This window comes from Monomorium pharaonis, chromosome 8 (assembly GCF_013373865.1).
Source record: "Monomorium pharaonis isolate MP-MQ-018 chromosome 8, ASM1337386v2, whole genome shotgun sequence".
Taxonomy (NCBI): domain Eukaryota; kingdom Metazoa; phylum Arthropoda; class Insecta; order Hymenoptera; family Formicidae; genus Monomorium; species Monomorium pharaonis.
Window position 1 is genome coordinate 20,007,306 of NC_050474.1, and position 19,763 is coordinate 20,027,068.

General features: G+C 50.7%; 1 protein-coding gene across 2 annotated transcripts in view; it reads right to left on the bottom strand.

Moving 5' to 3' along the window:
- The window catches only part of LOC105830530 (AF4/FMR2 family member lilli), a 152,463-nt gene that overhangs the window by 14,117 nt on the left and 118,583 nt on the right, over positions 1-19,763 (bottom strand). For both annotated transcript variants that reach the window (XM_036291590.1, XM_036291591.1), the window contains exon 7: positions 8,916-8,946. In XM_036291590.1, the coding sequence (XP_036147483.1) occupies positions 8,916-8,946 (31 nt within the window). The remainder of the gene's footprint in view (positions 1-8,915; positions 8,947-19,763) is intronic.

Below are 19,763 nucleotides of genomic sequence, written 5' to 3' on the forward strand. Positions count from 1 at the left end.
AGCCACGCGGCGTTCTATTCAAAGCGTTTGCGCGAACAATCGGCGGCGGCCTCGCTGTGTGTGTCTACTATCTATTATATCTCATCTCTGCCGCTCTCGCTATCGCCGGCGCGCGCGCGCGCGCGCGCGGACGCGCTCGCCACCCGGGGCACGTGCGCCACGCTTTTGCCGTTCTGTTACAATTGTGACAGGTGACTTCCGAACGATGATTTTATAGCGGCGACGTCGCGATCGCGATCAGATTAAAAGGGAGAAAAAGTCAGACGACAAAGACGAGGGGAGAAGGGAGAAGGGAGAAGCCGTGCGCCTACGTACACCTGTCGCGGCAACGCGATAACAAAAAAAAGCGATAAACGCGCGCATACGCGCCTCTGTGTGTCCTGCAAAGAGGCAGGAAGCAGTGCGCGCGGTAGGCCGTTCCCGGAACACAATTTTACGTTCACGGTGGAATCAAGATAAATGCGGATAGAGAGCGGAGAAGATCGCGCGGAGGAGTAGCAAGAAGCTAATGGATTAATCGGCGTAACTAACGCGCGACTCTCTATTTCTGGCGACGTAACGAAAGGCAATATCCGCGTCGGTTAGCTTCGCGCAAACCCTAGTCCTCCTCCTCCTCTCTCTCTATCTCTCTCTCTCTCTCTCTTTCTATGCGGCCAAGCGACATGTATTATATTCGTATGTATATGTATACGTGTATATACATGTAAACGTAATACGCCCCGGAGCTGGCACTGGTAAGTTTCTGCTTGCTATTAAAGAGAGGAACGACGATGCGAGAAGCGGAGAGGAAATACGGGAGACCGGCTGGAAGAGGAGGTGGTTTGGGACGGGAGGAGGAGGAGGAGGAGGTCGCCGGAACCCTCCGGAGAAGGTGCCGACGACATCGGACGACAAGAGACGGAGGAGGCAACACACAGCGGTAACGCGATAGTGGTAGTGGCGATGGCGCACTGATAGCGACAGTAGTTGTGAGCAGAATTCCACGAGGCAGGCAGCTAGCTAGCAAGCCGCTTGTTGCGAATAACTTGCCAAGTTCCAGAGTATACGGAGCATCTCTCTCTCTCTCTCTCTCTCTCTCTCTCTCTCTCTCTCTCTCTCTCTCTCTCTCTCTCTCTCTCTCTTTCTCTCCCGCAGAGAGCCCGGGAAATGTCCCTTCTTGTCGGTGTGTGCGTCGCCGAATGGCGATGTATACGTTATTAATTAATCGCCGGAGCCTGAAGGCGTTTCCTAGGATTTGTACGTTGGAAAAAAGGAGGAAATGAGAGGGAGTTTCCCGCCTGCGAAGGATCGAATGCAACAAGATAGTGCACTTTCTTGGGTATTCGATGAAATTAATCTCACAGTACAAAAAGATACCGTTCAGATTATATAGTTTGCTTTCCGCGTAAAATCTCTCAGCCGTTTCAGTAAAAATATTATACGAATACGAGAGACTCTGAACGTTCCAGGTTTCAGGTTCCAGGTCATTGCAGATTTCCGAATTCGTTACAAGGCGTTCCCTTCGAGTGAGACCAGTTTTATCGAACAATCTACGCGACTGGAAGGCTATTCGGTAGCCGGGCGGAACAGCCTGTGTGCATCACCGTTTCCCCATCTTTCTCCCTCATCCGCTTTCTCCCTTTCCGGCTTCCTCTATCCTCCTCTAACAACACACAGCCCACCACTTCGTCGTTCCCTAGTTGATCCTCTTTCGAGACTCTCTCCTGTCACCCTCCCTCTGTCTCTTTCTCTCTTTCTCTCTCTCTCTCTCTCTCTCTCTCTCTCTCTCTCTCTCTGTCTTCTTCCTACTCCGTCGCTCTATCTCCCTTTTCCCTGGAAAGACGGATTCCGCCTTTGTCTATCGCGGATACCCCTTTAATCCCCGCCGTTGTCCCCATCTCGCTTCAACGCGACGCGAGTTTCAGTTTCTCTCTCTTTCTCCGCCTCGCGCTCTCCTTTTTCAACGAGTCACGCATTCCCCGTGAGAGGGGCTCTCTCTTTAACCCCACCTCGTTCGCTTTACCGCTTCTGGTTACACGCCATCTGCATCCGCGTGCACACCACCGCCGATGCACCTCGCACACACGCCCGCAACACCACGTACGTGCGCGTACGCGCGCAGGGCTGGCTCGACGCGCGGGGCGCAACACCTGTATCTGACAGAGTGAATTTCCGGCAGATTTGCGGCGCTCGGATACACGTCCGATATCATTGCGCGTGTGTCATCGCTTTTAATTAGTTCGATTGAATTTCTTCTGGCCGATAGCACCTCGATGACGAGCGCTATCTCGAGGGAAAATTGTTCGCAAATTAGACTGGTTTGACATTCCAAATTTACCCCCTGTCCCTACATTAATGAAGGTTAAACTCTCTTAAAAGAATTAAAAAAAAAAAAAAGGAAATCGAATCGTGCGCTGGTTTGTGACGGACGTTAAATTAATTAATGAAACCAAATGAGCTCCAGTCCTTCTCTCCGTTTTCTCGAAGAAACGATAATTGGGCCGCTTTTCCTTTCGATCGTCGGGAAACGAAAGTCAAATAACAGGTAATGTACCTCTCCGCGGAGTGGTAAAATACTTCGGAAGATTAATAAACGGTAATCAGGCGTCACTGCGTTAATTATCCCCCTGCCCTCCCCCGGAGGAAGAGGAAATCGACTTTCCAGTCTATTTGACTTCTACCTCGCGAACGCGTCGAAGCGATCGAGCGGCAAAGAAGCGGATAATTTTAGCCGGCCACTCATCGGCGGCTAAATTTGCGAGAACAAGCGCCGCGCGCGCCTCGCGATTCTCGCGAGGTTTCCGCCGCGTAATTTCGCGGAGGGCGCGAATTCTACGGTTCCCCCCTCTCTCTCTCTCTTCCTCCCTCTAAACTACATTCAATCTCTCGTTTTTTTTCCACTCCCTGAAAAAGGACTCGTTGTACATCGCTCACGTCTTCCAGCGCTACCGGGTGCGTGCACGTCGAAGCGAGTTCCGCGCATCGCGGTGCATCGATGGTGAAAGGCACCCGCGTACATTGGCAATAACAGCGCGAAGCGCAAAAGAGAGAAACGGAAGAAAGCGGAAGACAGGCAGAAAAAAGAGGGAGCGGGGGGGGGGAGAACAGTTTTGCGCCTCCGGCGCGGCAGACGGAGCCGGCGATTGGAAAACGAGAGGGCAGGTAGAGAAAAAGTCGAATTATGTTATTAAACGCCATTTGAAAGCAGAAAACTCTTCAAGCATTACCGTGTTATCTTAAAAAAAAAAAAAAAAAAAAAATCAAAGGAATAAATAATTTAGAAATGTATAATAATAATCTCCATAAAGTGTTGAGTCTCGATTCTTCGACGGTTCAAACGGTTCTATTATTTCCTCGCCGACGTTACTATTCCGGAGCAATTCGTTAACATTTGGAGAACAATCGAACGTCCCGACACTATTTTCCGCTAACTATGTTTACCGACGATCCGCTTTGAAGCGAGCGATTTAATTTGAACTATGACGGGCGCCCGATGGTGCGTTACTGCGGGGGCTCGCGAAAATAGACACGGACACGAACCGAAATCAAACGACGACCGCCCGTCGTTAATCCCGCCGTCGTTCTAGGCGATCGACGGCGCGACGGCGCGCGTCGCGACGTTTAAAAAAGACGTCTCGTAGGAATTTCGCGCGTTCGCTATTCATAGAACCGCGCCGCCGTGACGCGAATAAAACTCTCCCGGCGGGGGAGGAGCGGGAAAGCGTTTTTAAATGTTTGACAGAAACGTGAGAAACGCTCTTTTCAGCTTCGCTTTAAATAAAAACACGGGTTACCGCGCGCGATTGATTTCTCTTCCTCTTCTCCCCCGGGTGTGCCGCTTCTCCCTTCTCGCGCGGCCTCAACGCAAATAAAAATTTCCGCGAGCACTCGCGAGTTTTCCCTTCCCCTTCCCGCCCGCGAGAGAGCTAGTCGCGCCTAACAGCACGCTTCGCGGCAAAGCGATTACGGGCAGAATCCGCTCGCGCGACAAAACAAACCGTGCGAGCGACGACCACGTTCCGCTCGCGCTCGTAAATGCGCGAGCACACGCTGCGGAATATATCGCGGGGAGAGGGGGAGGAACAACGGCGAAACGAGCAACAAAGGGCGAGCCCTCGCGACGTATGTAGGTCGTTAACTTTGCACGCACGTACACTCGCGCGAACAACGTCCATCCGTCCGATTTAATCTCGCGGTTCTCCGAATCTTCGCGCTCTTCCTCCGCCCGTCGAGAAATCGAGCCGTCACTTTTCGCGGTCGCGGGTAATGAGATGGTCTCCTCCTTAAGCCGCGGGAGTAAATTATTCGTCGAGAGAGAGAGAAGTGAAAATCCGCGGGACACGAGGCACGCCCGTCGTTCGTAAACCGAACGAATTTTTTTTAGAGGACACGATGGCGACACGAAATCCCAACGCAAACGGCGGTAGCGAGTCGCGCAAATATTTTTCGTGACAACCGATACGACGCCGAGGATCGAACAAACGAGGGCGAGCGTACGGACACATTAAATTCAATATAAAATTCAATTATACGAATGAAAGGCGCACGAGGCGTACGGGGTAATAAAGTAAAATTCCACGGGCACGGCGACAGCGGCGTCGTCGTCGTCGTCGTCGTCGCTCGAATTATAGAGCGAATTATATACAGGATTTTTTTTTTTTAATTAGAACGGCTATACTAAAATTTCTCAAATTCCGCATTCCGCAGCCGCGGGAATATTTCCCCGATTATCCTTTCTCTCTTTCTCCCATTCGGGGGTTAATACCTACTGTCGCGAGCAGCACGCGAGCGAACGGGAACGAGAGAGCGCCGGTAGAAGCCAGGCAATTTACTCGTATATCGAGTAATCCTTAGACGCTTACGCTCGGAGTAACTCGCGATATGTTTCCTGCGAGCGACGTTAAACTTCTCCGACGGCGATTCTAATCTCGAGTGAATTTCTCATCGTCGTCGTCGTCGTCGTTGAAAAAAGTCGCGACGCCAGACGCGACGTCCGTCCTTTATTTTATTCCTCTCTTCGCCTTCTCCGTCTCTCTCCCTTCTATCAATCTCTCTCTCTTTCTGTCTCTCTCCGCCTCCACGCGTTTATCCGCGCAGCATCTTCGATTCGATGCGCACGAGGCACTCGCGTTCTCATTACTTTCGCGAGATAAGGTCGCACATTGCGCGCGCGCGTACGCGCTTCGACCTTCTTGATTACACGCCTCCGACGTTCGTACGTCGCGATACCGCGATGTGGAGCCGCGAAAAATGACCCGGCGATCCCTGCGGTGTTATTCGACGCCTGGCCTCTTGCTGGCGCCGCATTGTAAGTGCTATCGACATAAATACCGCATGGACGAGACGAAGGAGCTCGAAAAATACTGGCGGAGAAGGATGTTTGTAGAAACGATCGACGAACCGTCGCCTAAATAAAATCGAAATAATTAGACCGCGGGTAAACACAATTAAAAAAAAACGGATAATCATTCTATTTCCAGAATTTCGTCTAACTGAATCTAATTATGTCTAATTGAATCCTTGATTAAATCTCAATCGAATTGGCGATTAGAATTCCCGACTACCGTGATTTTTTTACTCCGAGATTTTCACTCTTCACTCTGCTTCTCACTTTCCTCCGCCAATAAAATGCGTGAATGTTCTTTCTCTTCGTTCTGTCTTCGACGAGAAAAATTTCTCAAATTTGCGACGCGCAAATTTTAACGCTCAAATTGTAACTCTCAATTCACGCTTCGTCTCCGACATTCATACACAAAAAGATATTTTTGCTGAAGTATTTAAAATTTTAGCTGTGAATACAGCTGCGGTAATCATTTTTTTGCACCATTAAAATAATTATAAAGAACGTTCAAGCATCACAAACAACGCAAAAAAATATTAGCCATTCCAGTAACTTAGCTTGAGCTTTTACGTAATTATTTCGATAGTTTAATCGTTTTCAAATCTGCATCTAAAATAATTTTTAGATACCTGAGCAAAATTATTCTTTCCGTATAGGTTTCTCGACAACTCGAGACGAGCCTCTTTTAGGCTTAATAAAGCACAGTTGTTTGAAATTTATTTGTTACATTATTTTTATTAATTACAAATTATTCTCATGTACATTTTCTACGACGATTGAGTCATGAGTTCGCGCTACGATTTTCTCGCGCGATTTGTCGCGCGCCGCGTGGAAGAAACTGCGAGTAAAACCGAACTGAATTCCCGAATGGAAATGACGTTGCTGGTAATGGCGAAATATGGGCGCGAAAAGCTTGTAGCGAGATATCTCGGGCGCGGGCGCGCGCAGCCTGGTTTCCTATGTCGACGATGCTGCTTACGTCTGCAACTCGCGCACATACCGCAGATAGGTATCCCGATAACCCGTTATCGCGATCCGCGATATACAATGTGCACGCCAGAAGACGCTCGACGAGGCACGAAATAATCGAGCGATCGTACGCGCTCGTAAATTTCGCGCGTGTTCGCCGGACAGAACGTAAACGTGCACGGGAAGAGTAATTATTAATTAACCGTTTTGCAATCGTGATCCGCATGCAACAAGAGCTGTCGGGTATTGAGAGTTTCGGCCCTCAAGTTCGAGATCCAATCTCGGGATTCGATCGAGTCACGAATAATCCAAGTCGTCGATAAATTGAGCCAGGCGTTACGGAAAATCACAAGTTATAAAAATATCGGGACGTCTCGTGGCGTAAAAATATTCGCTATTGTAAATCGAGCATTCGCGAAGAACCGAAACTCGTTATCAGCTCGTTTAAGTGTGACTTAAGCGCGTTATCGGATCGAGCGAAGGCCACAGGCCGCTCGTCCGATAAACGCATATACACGAGTCCCTCTCTGATTATATTGCGAACTGTGAGCGCGAATGGAATAAAGCGCGTATTTTTCACGGTATTTGCGGCCTATTTTGACTTTTATGAGGGAAACGGAAATTTAATTACCCGCGTCAAACACGCGCCTGACAGGGAAAAGATGGGGGGGGGGAAGGGGAGGAAAGAGAGAAATCACCGGAGAAATATTGAGATCGACCTCTAGGGAAAAAAAAGAAGTAAGAGTCGGCGCAAAGAAACAGACGTGTCCTTTGAAGGAACACGTCCATTATTAATTCATTTGGAGATTAATTCTGCGGGGGCAACTCGTTCTTGTGTGATCAGAGAAAACACCGGGTATAAACGGATCAATTAACGCTTTTAATTCCCCCGTGTCAGCCGGCGCGACAGCCGGCCGGCGATTGAATAATTTTCGATTATGCACCCCTTCCGAAAGACAGGGCGCGTACAAATAAACGATCTCCGGTCGAAACTCTCTCGGCTCGAAAGGAAGAAAAGGGCCACGACCTACTTTACTATCGGAGCAAAAGCGTGCGTCGCGTTATTAGGAGGGGAACCTGCCAGAAAGGGGTCGAAGTTCCGAGGAGAACGGACGCGAGGGGTGGGAGAGGACGTGTCCTGCCTACCCTCGTCGTCGGCTCGTTAATCCCTTTCTCTAAACGCTCCCCCCCCCCCCGATTCCGGATATCGTAACACGGCGGATCAGCCGCCAATTCCCGAAAATCCATCGACGCGAATTCAATTTACGAGTCGCTAAGTGCACGGGCTAAGTGAACGATCGTTTCAGTTCATCCTGAAAGATCCGGCACGAGATAGTTGGCATTATCGCGCGAGGGACAGGAGCACCGACGAAGAACGCGATAAGTTATCTTGCCTCCGGGAGCGGAGATCTTTGTTGACAAACCTGTTTGCCAAATTGGATGTTGGGAACAAAGACTCTTATGTAATTGCGCAATTTTAACGGAAAATAGTTTTAAATTGCAATTAATTAGCTATAATCAAAAAAACGAACTCCGGGAAATCCCGACACAAGTGCTTTTAATTTTTATTGGGCTCGATTGAATGAATACATATATGGCAATCCATTTACCGTTTATTTATCGGACAGATTTGCCGAATGGAGGTAGATATATATATATTGCGTCATCGATAACGGGAAATTTTTCCCTCCACGCGCGAGAGATTCGTGAGCTCGCGAGGGAATTTCAGGAGGGAAACGTCCGTTGAAAGAAAGACGCGACGATGGGGTAAGAAGACCCGGTAAGTCCGTCATAAAAATGTACGAAGTGTTTCGTCTACGGGAGAGGAGAAAGAAAGTGGAAGCACCGCACCAACCGCCGCCGCCGCAAAGGCAAGAAACCCGTGACACGTGAGAAACTTCGAAACATCTTTATTAGCGGCGTCCACGTGTCACTCGAGCCCCCTCCACCTCCCTCCTCCTTCTTCCAATCTTCGCGGCGCATTTTCTTATTTTTTTTTCTCCTCGATACCGAGATACGTCACGGCTTCCGGTAATTTTATTCATTCTCCGAGTACCCGCGGTCCTTTTTGCGCGGATTAAAACTGCTTGTTTAAGAGTAAACAGCAGAAAGAGAGAGAGAGAGAGACAGAAAGATTGTGTGTTTGCAAGCGCGCGGCGAAAAACAAAATATTTGGCAAAATAGTCAACGTCCCGAAAAATTGCGGCGCTCGCTCTGTATGGTTTAATTAAAAGCCCCCGCGAGAGAATCTGCAGTAAACTTTACCGGTTTACAATGTAACCGGTATGTTTGCCGACGCACCCTGTGCAGTTGGTCTTTTTTTTTATTATTATTATTCCATCATATCCGCGCGGTTTGTTCCCGGAGCGACTACGATATTACCAGTTCAAGCGCCGCGATATTAAGAAAACGAATCGCGCAGAAAAAAATTATCAATTACTCGACTCGAATACATAATTAACCATCCGCGCGCTCTCTTGAAAAAAAAAAGAAAAAAAAATTCTTTTGAATACGCGCGAGATAACGAGGGCAGATAAAATTACTTATGGGACGCTTCGCGTGGCGAAAAGGCCACGTTTAAGAAAATGTCCGACATGAAAGTTTTTAGGTCGATTAGTGTACTTACGCAGACAGTCTGCTGGCGGTGTGCTGGCGCTCTGCAACAGAAAAAAAGAAGAACGGCAAAATTAGCAAAATTAGACGGGATCAATTAACGCCATTGTCTAACTACCAACGTACGCGGTCGCGCATGCATTACGTTAAAGCTTACAAACGAATAATTAATGCGCACGCATAGATAAGCTGTCTAAACATCCCAAATTAAGTCGCGTCGCGCCGAGTCAATTCGACGCAAACATTCTTCCGCCTTCCTTTTATGTCTTCTCACAATGGAAGAATAAAAGAGACTCGAGTACAATGTACAGTTAAATCTCTTGTTCGCTCTTAAACGTTATACCTGCTCTCTTGGAAGGAGAGACAACCTCCTAAAGAGGTCCATATAACTTTTTTTTTTTTATACGAGCATTTAAGAATACGAGCACATGGCGAGGTGAAGGCTTGTAATCATCGTGACCCGCGGAGTATCGTGCAGCTCGCCGGGGAAAGTCTGCGGTTAACGACTTCGAGACAAGGCGAGGAGTGAAATTCGGGTAGGTTGACGAAGATGTCGGGTAGCAGCGGCGGCTTTGCCGTTCGACGCAACGACGTGGCCTTTCGGCTACACCGGGGATCGTCTGTCGTGGCGCGACCGAGAAATTCGCCTTTAGAAATTCAATGACCTGCTTGCCGCGACGAGAGGGGGAGAGCAGAGGAAGTAGCGATGAAAGGAAGAGGTGGAAGAGCAGAGCGCGCGGATCGACCGGCATTGCGTAAACAATGGCGTACACGCAACGTGTGCACGCATGCACACAACGCATGTCATGGGAAAGGGACTCGAGCGAGAGGGAGAGAGAGAGAGAGAGAGAGAGAGAAAGAGAAAGGAAGAGCCCGGACGAGTTTGCGGCTGTGAAAGCGAGCGGAGGGTGCGCGGCGTTAAATTCGAGATACAGAGGGTTGAACGCACGGGGCGGGTAGGCACATCAGCGCGCGCGCACACACGCACACATACACGCACACATCGTCCGCAGTTATGGGGCGTCGTATTTTATCGCCATTATTTTACCACCATGCTCGTCTAATGTCGAGGAGCGCGTGTTTCGACGTTATTACGAGGCCACGCAAGAAATTGTTGCGGCAACCGGAAATAATTCCGGCGAGAGAGAGAGAGACAAGTGTGCGGTGCTCCTCGTGTGGGTAAAAGATCTCGCTTTCAAGTCAGCGTTTTAAATACTAAAAACTGCCATTTTGTTCACATTACAGAAATATAAATCATTTTAATAAGTATAGGATAATTGTGTCGCTCTCTTCTTCTTTGTATATTTCCGCACTTTTCGTTCGCGAGCGACGAGAAGCGTGTTCGCAATGATATTGCCTTCGTGTCGTTAAATAATTTATATCCCCGATCAAAAGTCACTCGATCAATTTCAATAAACGACTGTATAATTGCGCACCCGGCCACTTATTATTCATGGCTGTATTTCAACAATGAGCATGAAATTATCCGGCAGCCTTCCGCGCCGCCTAATTATCAATATTCGTCCGCGCCTGCAATCCGGCAGCGATTGTCAACTCGATTGGTGGACTCCGCTCGTGGTGGACAACTGCGATCAATCGCGAATGACGCAACACACGCGCGCGCAACAATCGACGCTCCCGATGTCGGAAAATAATTAGCACCGAAGTATCACGAGGCCGTTGCGTATCTCGTTAGCACACGTGTGTCAATAATCGTGATGTTCCCGTCGAGTCGAGTCGACCTCACTTAAAAATCTCTCCTCAACGTGAAAGTCTGCGCACCTCTGGAAGTTCTCACCCGACGTCCAAACAAAATATAAAAACGCCCGAACGAAAAGGCCGCGCCGGACAATCGGTGTGAATTAACGTTATCTAGAGAGATCGGACGGAGGGGCATCAACCGCCGATTTCCGTAAAACGATCAGAAGAACGACGGGGGAACGACCGTCGCTGCTCTCGTCGTCAGCGAGCGTGCTCAAGCGGATCGAGCCGAGATTCGAGATTTGCCAGGCGCGTAACAATGTTGACGTCGTCGGGTCGACCCCGCGTGCAATGCACACCGCACGCAACAATGCACCGTAAATTCATCGTCGAGTTATCTCCGAGAGCTCTCTCCCCGTGCGCGCGTGCGATCGATCAGACGGATCGAGCGAATCGAACAGCCGAGAGCGAGAGCGCGCGCTGCGACTCGATGTTGCGCACCTGATGATAACGGAAGATAACTGACGTCGGCCTGAAGTAGCTCGAACCTACTGTTCAACGTGAGTTATCCGCCCACGTTGGTTGCCGTCGCCGCCGATGATGCTGCTGCCCTGCCATGTTACTCGCGCCGCTCGTCTACGCGCTATCATCGTCCAAGATGCACCCGACCTCCCGCGAGATATTCGCCTACACGGTCAAACGTCGCACTCGCGATTTTCGAGTTGAAACGGGGATTCCCCGAGATCCGAGCCTCTTCCGATCAAACTCCCGCACCGATTCTGTTTTACGAGACGGAGCACCACACCATCTTTAAGAGATATTTTCTTCCCGCTGACGAAAATTGGATTAACTGTACTTATTGTATATAGTTTCACAATGCGGCAGCATGTGAAACTGACTCCATCTCGGGAGATATCGCCGAGAGAGATAGCCGCGTGACGTCCGCACAAGCGTGGCATTCAGCGCACTTGTAAACACACAAAGCTCACATTATCCGGGAGGGACATTGAAAACCCGCACGCGCGCGAGGAACGAATCCGAGACACTCCAGCCAGCGCGCGAGGTCGCGCGAGTAAAAACCGGAGCGGAAGGTTTTCCTTCAAGGCTGCGAGACGTCAAATCGCCGAGGTTCGAACCAATCGGGAACCCAAAACTAACTATCCCACGCTTATCGAAAAGTCGAGCGAGTCCGTGCGCTCGATATCCACGTCGTCGTCGGCACCGGCGAGGGCAGGTGTCGGCGTGCGAAGAAATCTCTCAAGGTCGCAAAATTGCGAGGCTCCGGGGCGCGCGAACTTTGGCGCGCGTTTCGTTAAAACTTGCGTCCCGCTCGAAAAGTTGAGATTAACTTCGGAAAGGAAGCGCGAAAGAGACAGAAGAGAGGGCTCTCCCTCAAGGTCTACGGGGGGATGAGCGTCCTTCGCGTTTTAGCGCCGGAAGCGCCAACACGCCCCCCCCTCCCCCTTCTCCCTCGAGGCTCGCGAGCGCGACACGTGAGCGCGACACTGACCCAGACCCCGGTGGAATCCGACTGGGAAGGATCCTCCTCGGGGTCATCTATGTACACTCGCGCATTCACACACACACACACCTGTACTTTTGACGTGTGCCCTCCTCTTTTCTGGACGACGACGCCTCGTGAAGAAAACGAGTGCGTTGGCGACACGTGTACCACCAGTCGCCGAACCGTTCCTCCTCTCCCCGTTGGTTAATTATTCTATAGGGAGGAAGAAACCAATTGTCGTTGACCCACGAAGTGCTCTTCTTCAACGAGGCATCACCGACGCGACCGTGGAAAATCACGGCGCGTCCGTGAACCCCCGGATCGCTACTCTCCCCCCAACCTCGTAGGAACTTCCGGCGACGCTCCGAAATGATCGATTCCACGACACACGTGGCGTGACTCGTAGCTTCATTCGCTTACGCTCACGCGGCGCCGCGATTGTTCTGCGTTTCGCCAAGTCTAGAAAATTCTAATTGCAAATTTCTCGCTTCTCACGCGCGATATATATGTATATAGATCGCGTTATCGACTCAATATCGCCGAGGCGGGAATGCGACGGACGCAGGGGGGGGCGAGGGGGAGGAGGAATTCTCCTTTGTGCCGCTCTTCCTTCTCCTCCTCCTCCGGGTGGGACCTCGTTTCGAAACCGAATCCGCCGGATCGATGACGCAGATTTCCGCGTAATTTCTCGTCAACGTCGCGCGGGCGACGGCGGCGCGGTACAATTGATCGCACGAAAGTAATTTTAATGAGACGGTGATAACTTCGCTGACGACAGCGGGTGATAAATATACGCGCGCCCGGAGGAGAACGGAACGAAAACGACGGCGGCTTTATGAAGAACGTCACGCGATACACTTCATCGCGAGCCAATGGGGACGACGCGCGAGCGCGTCAGTTGAACCTCGTTTTGAAACTCAACGCCCGATCGATACCGCGCAACGCAACTTTGTCGGCGCGTAATCCCCCCACGCTCTCGTCAACATTTCAACGGCGAGTAGAATTTAAATGAGCGTCAGAGGCTCGCGCGATGACACGCGCGTTGATTAATTCAAGCGTGCGGCACCCCCGCCTGCCCGCCCGCCGCCGCCGCCACCGCCGCCCGATGACGATCCGGTCAAACAAATCGAGCAGCAGCCCCCGCGGACACTTGACACTCGCGTGGCCGATCGATAGCGGCGCGAGCCTCGCAAATCGCAACACCCGGGTTTAAATGTCACACAACGTCACACACGAGGCACGACGGCGTCGTCGCTTTTTTCCCGCCGCGTATTACGCAATCGATAGGGGGGGGGGGAGAGGGGGGAGGAGAACGAAGTGAAAACCTTCCCCTGTTGAAAGTTCCCACCTCCTTTTCACACTCCAACTTTGCCGCCCCGGATCGATCGGCGCTTATAGCGGGAAGGGCAACCTCGGGAATCCACGTCGCTGCGTGCGGAGAGATTTCCCAAGTAGAAATTAATGAAACTTTGCGAAGCTTCTTCCTCCTCCTCCTCCTCCTGTTCTTCTTCTTCTTCTTCCCGCACTCGCAGACTTCGGGAGTCTGGAACTGGTTCGCGAGGGGCTCCCCGGCACAACAATAACCCCAGTCGGCGGCTCTGATGCGACCGGCGGCGAAGAGAAAGAAGGTTTCAAATCACGATGGCTGGCGCGAGCCTCGTATACGGCGCGTACGGTCCTAGCGACGCGCGTCGGTTGACTGAGTCGACGAGCACGAAAGGGGCCCCTTCTTCTACTAGTCGGCCGGCGGCACGATTTTCTGCTTACTACTGGCGCGGCGCGTCGCTGCCGCTCGCTCGCTCGCTCGCTCGCTCTGTTGCTCGTCGCTCCGTTGCTCGCTCGCGCTGCCGGGTGGCACGGTAAACGGGCCCCGGAACACGCGCGCCCGACGAGAGGGGCCCCTGCGCGCGCGAATGCGCAGCTTGGCGGAGCAGACGGTCGCTTCACCTGCGCACCGTGCAGCACACCGTGCTTGGCTTTGTTACGCGCCGTACCCCTCTCCCTCCTCCTCCTCCTTCTCCTCCTGCCTGTTTCTTCTTCTTCTTGCCCCTTCTCTCGTGCGATACCGCGGGGCCCGACGACAGGGGCCCTTACGCGACGCGAGGTCGACGATGCGAGCGCCGAGATGCCGCTACGTCAAGTCCGCTCGTGGTATCGCGCGAATGCGCCGTCGACGGGACTGAAGGAACCCTCCCTCCGGAAGCGGGGAACTTACTTCGGGAAACTCGGCTCGATTGAGAGATTTATGCGCGTTTAGGTTGCCAGGGGAAACCCTTCTCACCCCGGGATTTATCGACGGCCCCTCTCGCGCGCGCCCGTTTCGGCTCGCGTGTGGAACGAAATACAGGGACATCACGAGGAATGTGATTCTGGACGCCTCGTGTGGACTTTTTAGTTTCGAGACCGATGGAAAATCGATTTAATTTCGCCCGAGCGATAATCGAAACGAAGTCACGAGAAAAATATCGCTTGACGAGCGTCAGTCTCTCCCCTCTCCTCCGTTACCTCGCTGTTTATTGCGCGTAAGAGAATATTATGTTTCTGCGACGCGCATTCGCGCATAGTGTGCCGATATAGCGTTTATAGCGACTTGGATTTCTACATTTGCTCCACGGCCCCTACCGCGGTACCCCTCGTATTTCATTGCGGCTCTCGCCCCCCCTTCTCTCTCGCTCTCCGCCGATCTTTACGATCGGGAGCGGAAGTTTATCGTGGAATCCGAGCCGCGACGTGACCAAACGCGGCTCGAATTAATGCGTTCAATGAAGACTAGGTTCATCGATGATCGGCACGGCGGCGCGCGGCGATTGCTTGTTTAACTAGCCTCGGTTTATACCGACTATTCACCTGATAGATTACGCGAGTTAGAGCCTACACCTGCGGCGCAGCGAAGGGGGCGAGGCGGGTAAATTGAGGCGAATAAATCGGGAACGTAAAATCTGTTAACTGCGCTTTCGAAACGCGTTCCTCAGACCTTTAAATAACATTCGGAGCAGTTCGGAGTAAATTATTATTGCAAAGTCCATGCATTCTGCAGATTTACTTTTATAAAAAGAACTCTTTTTCCCCCACGTCATATTCCGACGCTCCGAAATTGTTCAATCTCCGCCTCACATTCTCACCTCATTTTACATACGTCTCGCAACGCGTTCCTTATCTCTCGAGAAACTTGTTCCAAGACCGAGGGGGGGACTCAGGTCCGTTCTCCTCCTATCTCGTTACATCGATTTCCCGAGGATTTTCAGGACGATCGCCGGCTCGTAACGATAAAACGCTTTGCACGCGCCGGGGCGATGATGTATCGCTCTCCGGAGCGAGCCGACGCGACGATGAATAACCGACCCGGCCGACCGTCGGTGCATCGCGCGATGGCGAGCGATAACGATAATTACGGGTGAGCGTTTTCTCGCTCTCTCTCTCCCTTTCCCTTTGAAAACAAAAAGCGACAGGTTCGTCGAAGACGCAAATATTGTCGCGACGCGACGCAGCACCGGGGAAGGTGAAAGGGTGCGCACGTCCTCCGCGCGGGCCACCTCCGAATCCGAGGCCGCGTGTCGTCGTGCCGCGTCACGCCGCGAGATGCAACACACACGGCCGACGAGAGCGCATAAGTGGCACTTTGATGCACCGGGTAAGGGCCTTCGTCTTTCCTACGTGTTTGCCGCCTGCTCGACGCGCAGCTCGAGCATCCTTGAGAGGCTCCCGCTGGGTTTCCCTTACCTCATTACCCTTTCCCTTAACCTCCCTTGCTTTTACGGCGCGGCTCGCTCGCGCTGCTCGCGCGAGGGTGCGAATACACCGGGAGATAACACGCTCGAACATGATTGACTACGTCCGACACGATATGCATCAAGGAAGGGCGCGCGTTGAACGCCCGATCGAAAGTAAATCGCCGTTCAAGAAAGGCGCTTTGAAATCCGCCGGCGCGGATTGTTAATTAAAGCAACGCGAAACATTAATATTCAAATTGTCAACGTGAATCGTACATCAAATTGATGCACGGCACGGTGACTCGCAATTTTTATACAAATACGTTTTCAAACCAGTCCCGGTAGAATGCGTGTGCCATTTCATAAAGTTTGCACGACGCAGAAACGATTCCGATGCAATATTTAGCCACCGTAATTATCCCGGATTACAAATATGAGGCTTTTAATACGAAACGCGGGATTATACAAACAGGTCTGGAAAAACTAAATGAAATTAACAATTTCTACTTGCGTTACTGCTTTTCGAGTACACACGGGTGTAAAAAGAAGGGTAAATATTTATCAAACAGCACCGAGAGAGAATTATGGAAAAATCGCCAACTCGCGGCCCGGAGTTCGGAATTATTTATTTATATTTACGCTCTTCGCCCCGGACCATTCCCGGAGAAAGTGCCACGAAAGCTATCGCGAGACGTAGCAAGTTCGACGTAGGGATATTCGAACGGGGCCAATCGTCGCTCCGTATTACATGCATATCGATCGACCCGTGTCTATCGCGCGACCTGTGTTTATGTTAATGTGTGCGTGCCGGCCGGCCGTGAACGGATCCGCGTCCACGTATTATTAAGGCGTATATAGTTAGCCGGCACACGCCAGGACGCACCTGTTTGACCAAGAAGGATCTGGTTGGACCACCTTGCCTCTCCGCCCGACTTTGTCTTTCGTTCCACGTCGTCGCGCACCTTCGCCCACCTCCTTGCCCGCCGCATCTCGATAGAGAGAGATAGAGAGAGAGATGAGATCCGCGAGGGAATCGTGACGCATTATGCCGATCGGCCTCGTTCCCGAAATTAGGTCCCCGCAAGCAAGACCAGACGTCGCCGACGCCGATATCCCCGAGGGCAAGGCGATTTTACTTGGCGGCGAGGCTGCGTTATTTGCGATGACGAGGGGATGACGCGTTCCGGGAATAAAAATCGAGACTCGCCGCGCCGAACCTCGTAAATATCGTCGATTAAGTACTTCGTTTCTTCTTATATTCCGGGCGAAGGTTTATTTTCCGCGCGATCGATGAAAAATTCACTCGTATCCGGCGGACGGATAAGCAAGACGTTCCTTTTTATAGTATCATCGCCCCGACGATCCCAGCATGTGTTAATTACGCCTACTAATATCCGACATTCGATACGATCGATTGCGCGTTTCGCCTTCATTGTTGCAACCGGCAGGCGCGATGCAACGCGCGCGGTTTTATTGGCGCGATACGCCCAATTGTTTATGCGCCGCGCTATCGCGCGATGACGCAGATAGAGTCCGCCGATGGTGGCGATAAGTCATCCTCGACAGATCTACGACCCACACCCTCTGGTCTCTTCCACGTAGCGCCGCGCAATAATAATGATAATGCGAGGAAGAGAGAGCCTAACGCGCGAATTGCAGGAGCTGCTATTTAAAAGCGCGTTTCCATCACGTCTCCCCATTCCCGGCGGACGAAATCATCGATTAGAATGCTTATATCGGCGAAACGAACGAGAAAATATCTCCCATCACATGTACTACACGGGAATGAATCCTAAATTAAGCTCCAGAGTCTCAGCGTCGACGAGGAGTCCCGTCGTAATTTCGAAATGTCGATGCCGCTAGTGTGTAATTCACTTAATTTTGACACATTCACGATATGGAAGCGTGATGATTTGCAAAAGCGCGAACGTTTTTATTATCGCGACTATCAATAGTAGCAGCAGCAGCAGCAGCAGCAGGTACAACGCCGATTCTTTTTAACTATTGAATGGATTATTGAGAGGTTTTTGACAGCGTGCTGCTTTGTATCGAAATATCGGCATCCACGATGTCACCTGCCACGTTAAGAAGAAACATCGTTTCGGACCAACATTTGCATTTCGAAATTAATTAACCGCAGCTGGGAACTCCAGCTGGTAGCGTGGATTGGATTCCTCCGATCAAATATCGCAAAATGTCACGCCGCAATTACAAAACTTGGCTAATTTCGGGCCGCGACAAAAGGGCCCTCGGTAAAACGACTAACATTTTGATTGTAGGTCATGCTGCGCCGAGGGGAAAAAATTTGTTAATTTGATTCTTAATTCTTTCAACTTGATTAAATTTAAATTAAAACTGAAAGTACATGAACTCGAGAAATTTAATCAAGTTGGATAAAATTTAGTCGAATTAACAACTTTTTTCTCGGTGTAGTAAAAATAAGCATTTTTTTCCCCCTCAAGTTTTCCAACACTTCGCTGCTGATTGAAACACCGTAACGTGCATCCTGATGTCACTTTAAGCGGTGTCACTCCTCCTTAAGGTTGCGGATAACACACAGGCGCTTGAAAATTACTTTAGCGCAGCCGAGAAACGTAAATCGTCAGCGTGACCCAGATTTTCCCGTGGTGCCACTACGAAATTTCTGAGTCACTTCCAGGTAACCGATTGCCTCCTCGCGTACAACGTTATGTTAAGCAATACCTTTCATTGTTGCTCGGGCCGACTGATGATAGGGAATTACTTGGCTGTATAACGCTTAATTTGCATCCGCAGGAAAGTACGATGAGCGGCGAGCTGACGACGAGGAGAACGTAGGCGAAACGCGAAACAAGTGCATAAAATCAAGAGAGAAGACCCGGCGAACGCAACCCCTTCTCTCCCCGCCCGCGGAAGAGCGTAACGTATAATTATCGTTCTATATTGTCTACCGAACGCGATCTACAATTATGTAAAAAAGGGGAGGAGAGATACATTTCCGTTCCATTTCTAAAACTTATAAATACGTCAGCTTACTTTATCTTTAATGAAAAGAGGAGACGACTGTTACATTATTGTTATATTAATTAACGATGTCTTTTTCTAATTTTCCTAACTGCACTTCACTTCACGACTCACTTGATTTACATAAGGAACAACCTGACACATTACCCTTAAACAAAAGGGCGAGCATTATTTTTTTTTTTTCAATTTTAAAACATGATAGACGTTAAAGAAGCTTGCGCCGACAAAGGGCAACTCGCATTTATCGGCAGGGTATTCGAGTTTACCTGTAAAAAAACCCTCGCTTTTTTTTTACGTTGTCAAGCGCAGAAGAAGCGAGGCTACGCGTGACGGCTTTGTTATATATATATATTACATAAACAGTGCAATAAAAGCACAAGACAAAATGCTCCCCTTCATCAATAAAAGAGTAAAATAAAGCCAAATAAAACTATCAAACAGTTTTTCTTATTCACTGAAAAACCTGCCGTCCCATCCAATTTGTTTTCTGATAACGAGATGATGTTTGTTCCAAGAGAGACCACGATAAGGTCGCAAAAACAGCGCTCATGCGAGGGAGAGAGGGGGAGAGGGTTGTCGACTTCTCTAAAATAATTCGATTCCGAAATTAAAGAAGAGAGCGTTACGTGCCCGCGTTCGTTTTCGGGCGGGTGGGACGTACGTGCAAGAAGAATACGTAATAGCGTCATACGGTCGGCGAGACCCCCGAGTCTTTTGTGCCAAACGAGAGAAACGGGGAATGTCACAGGCCGAAGGGATGGGGGCAGGCTGGCTGCGGCGTACGTACGTACACGCGGGAGGGATGCGAGGGAAAAACGTGAGCCGACATGTGCCACCGGCCGGCGCGGCGCGGCGCATGGCGACGACCCAGTTTGCCGGCGTACTCCGGGGACGCCCCGCGATGCGGAATCGACTTGCATAAACCGCCGCCGCCGCCGTCGCC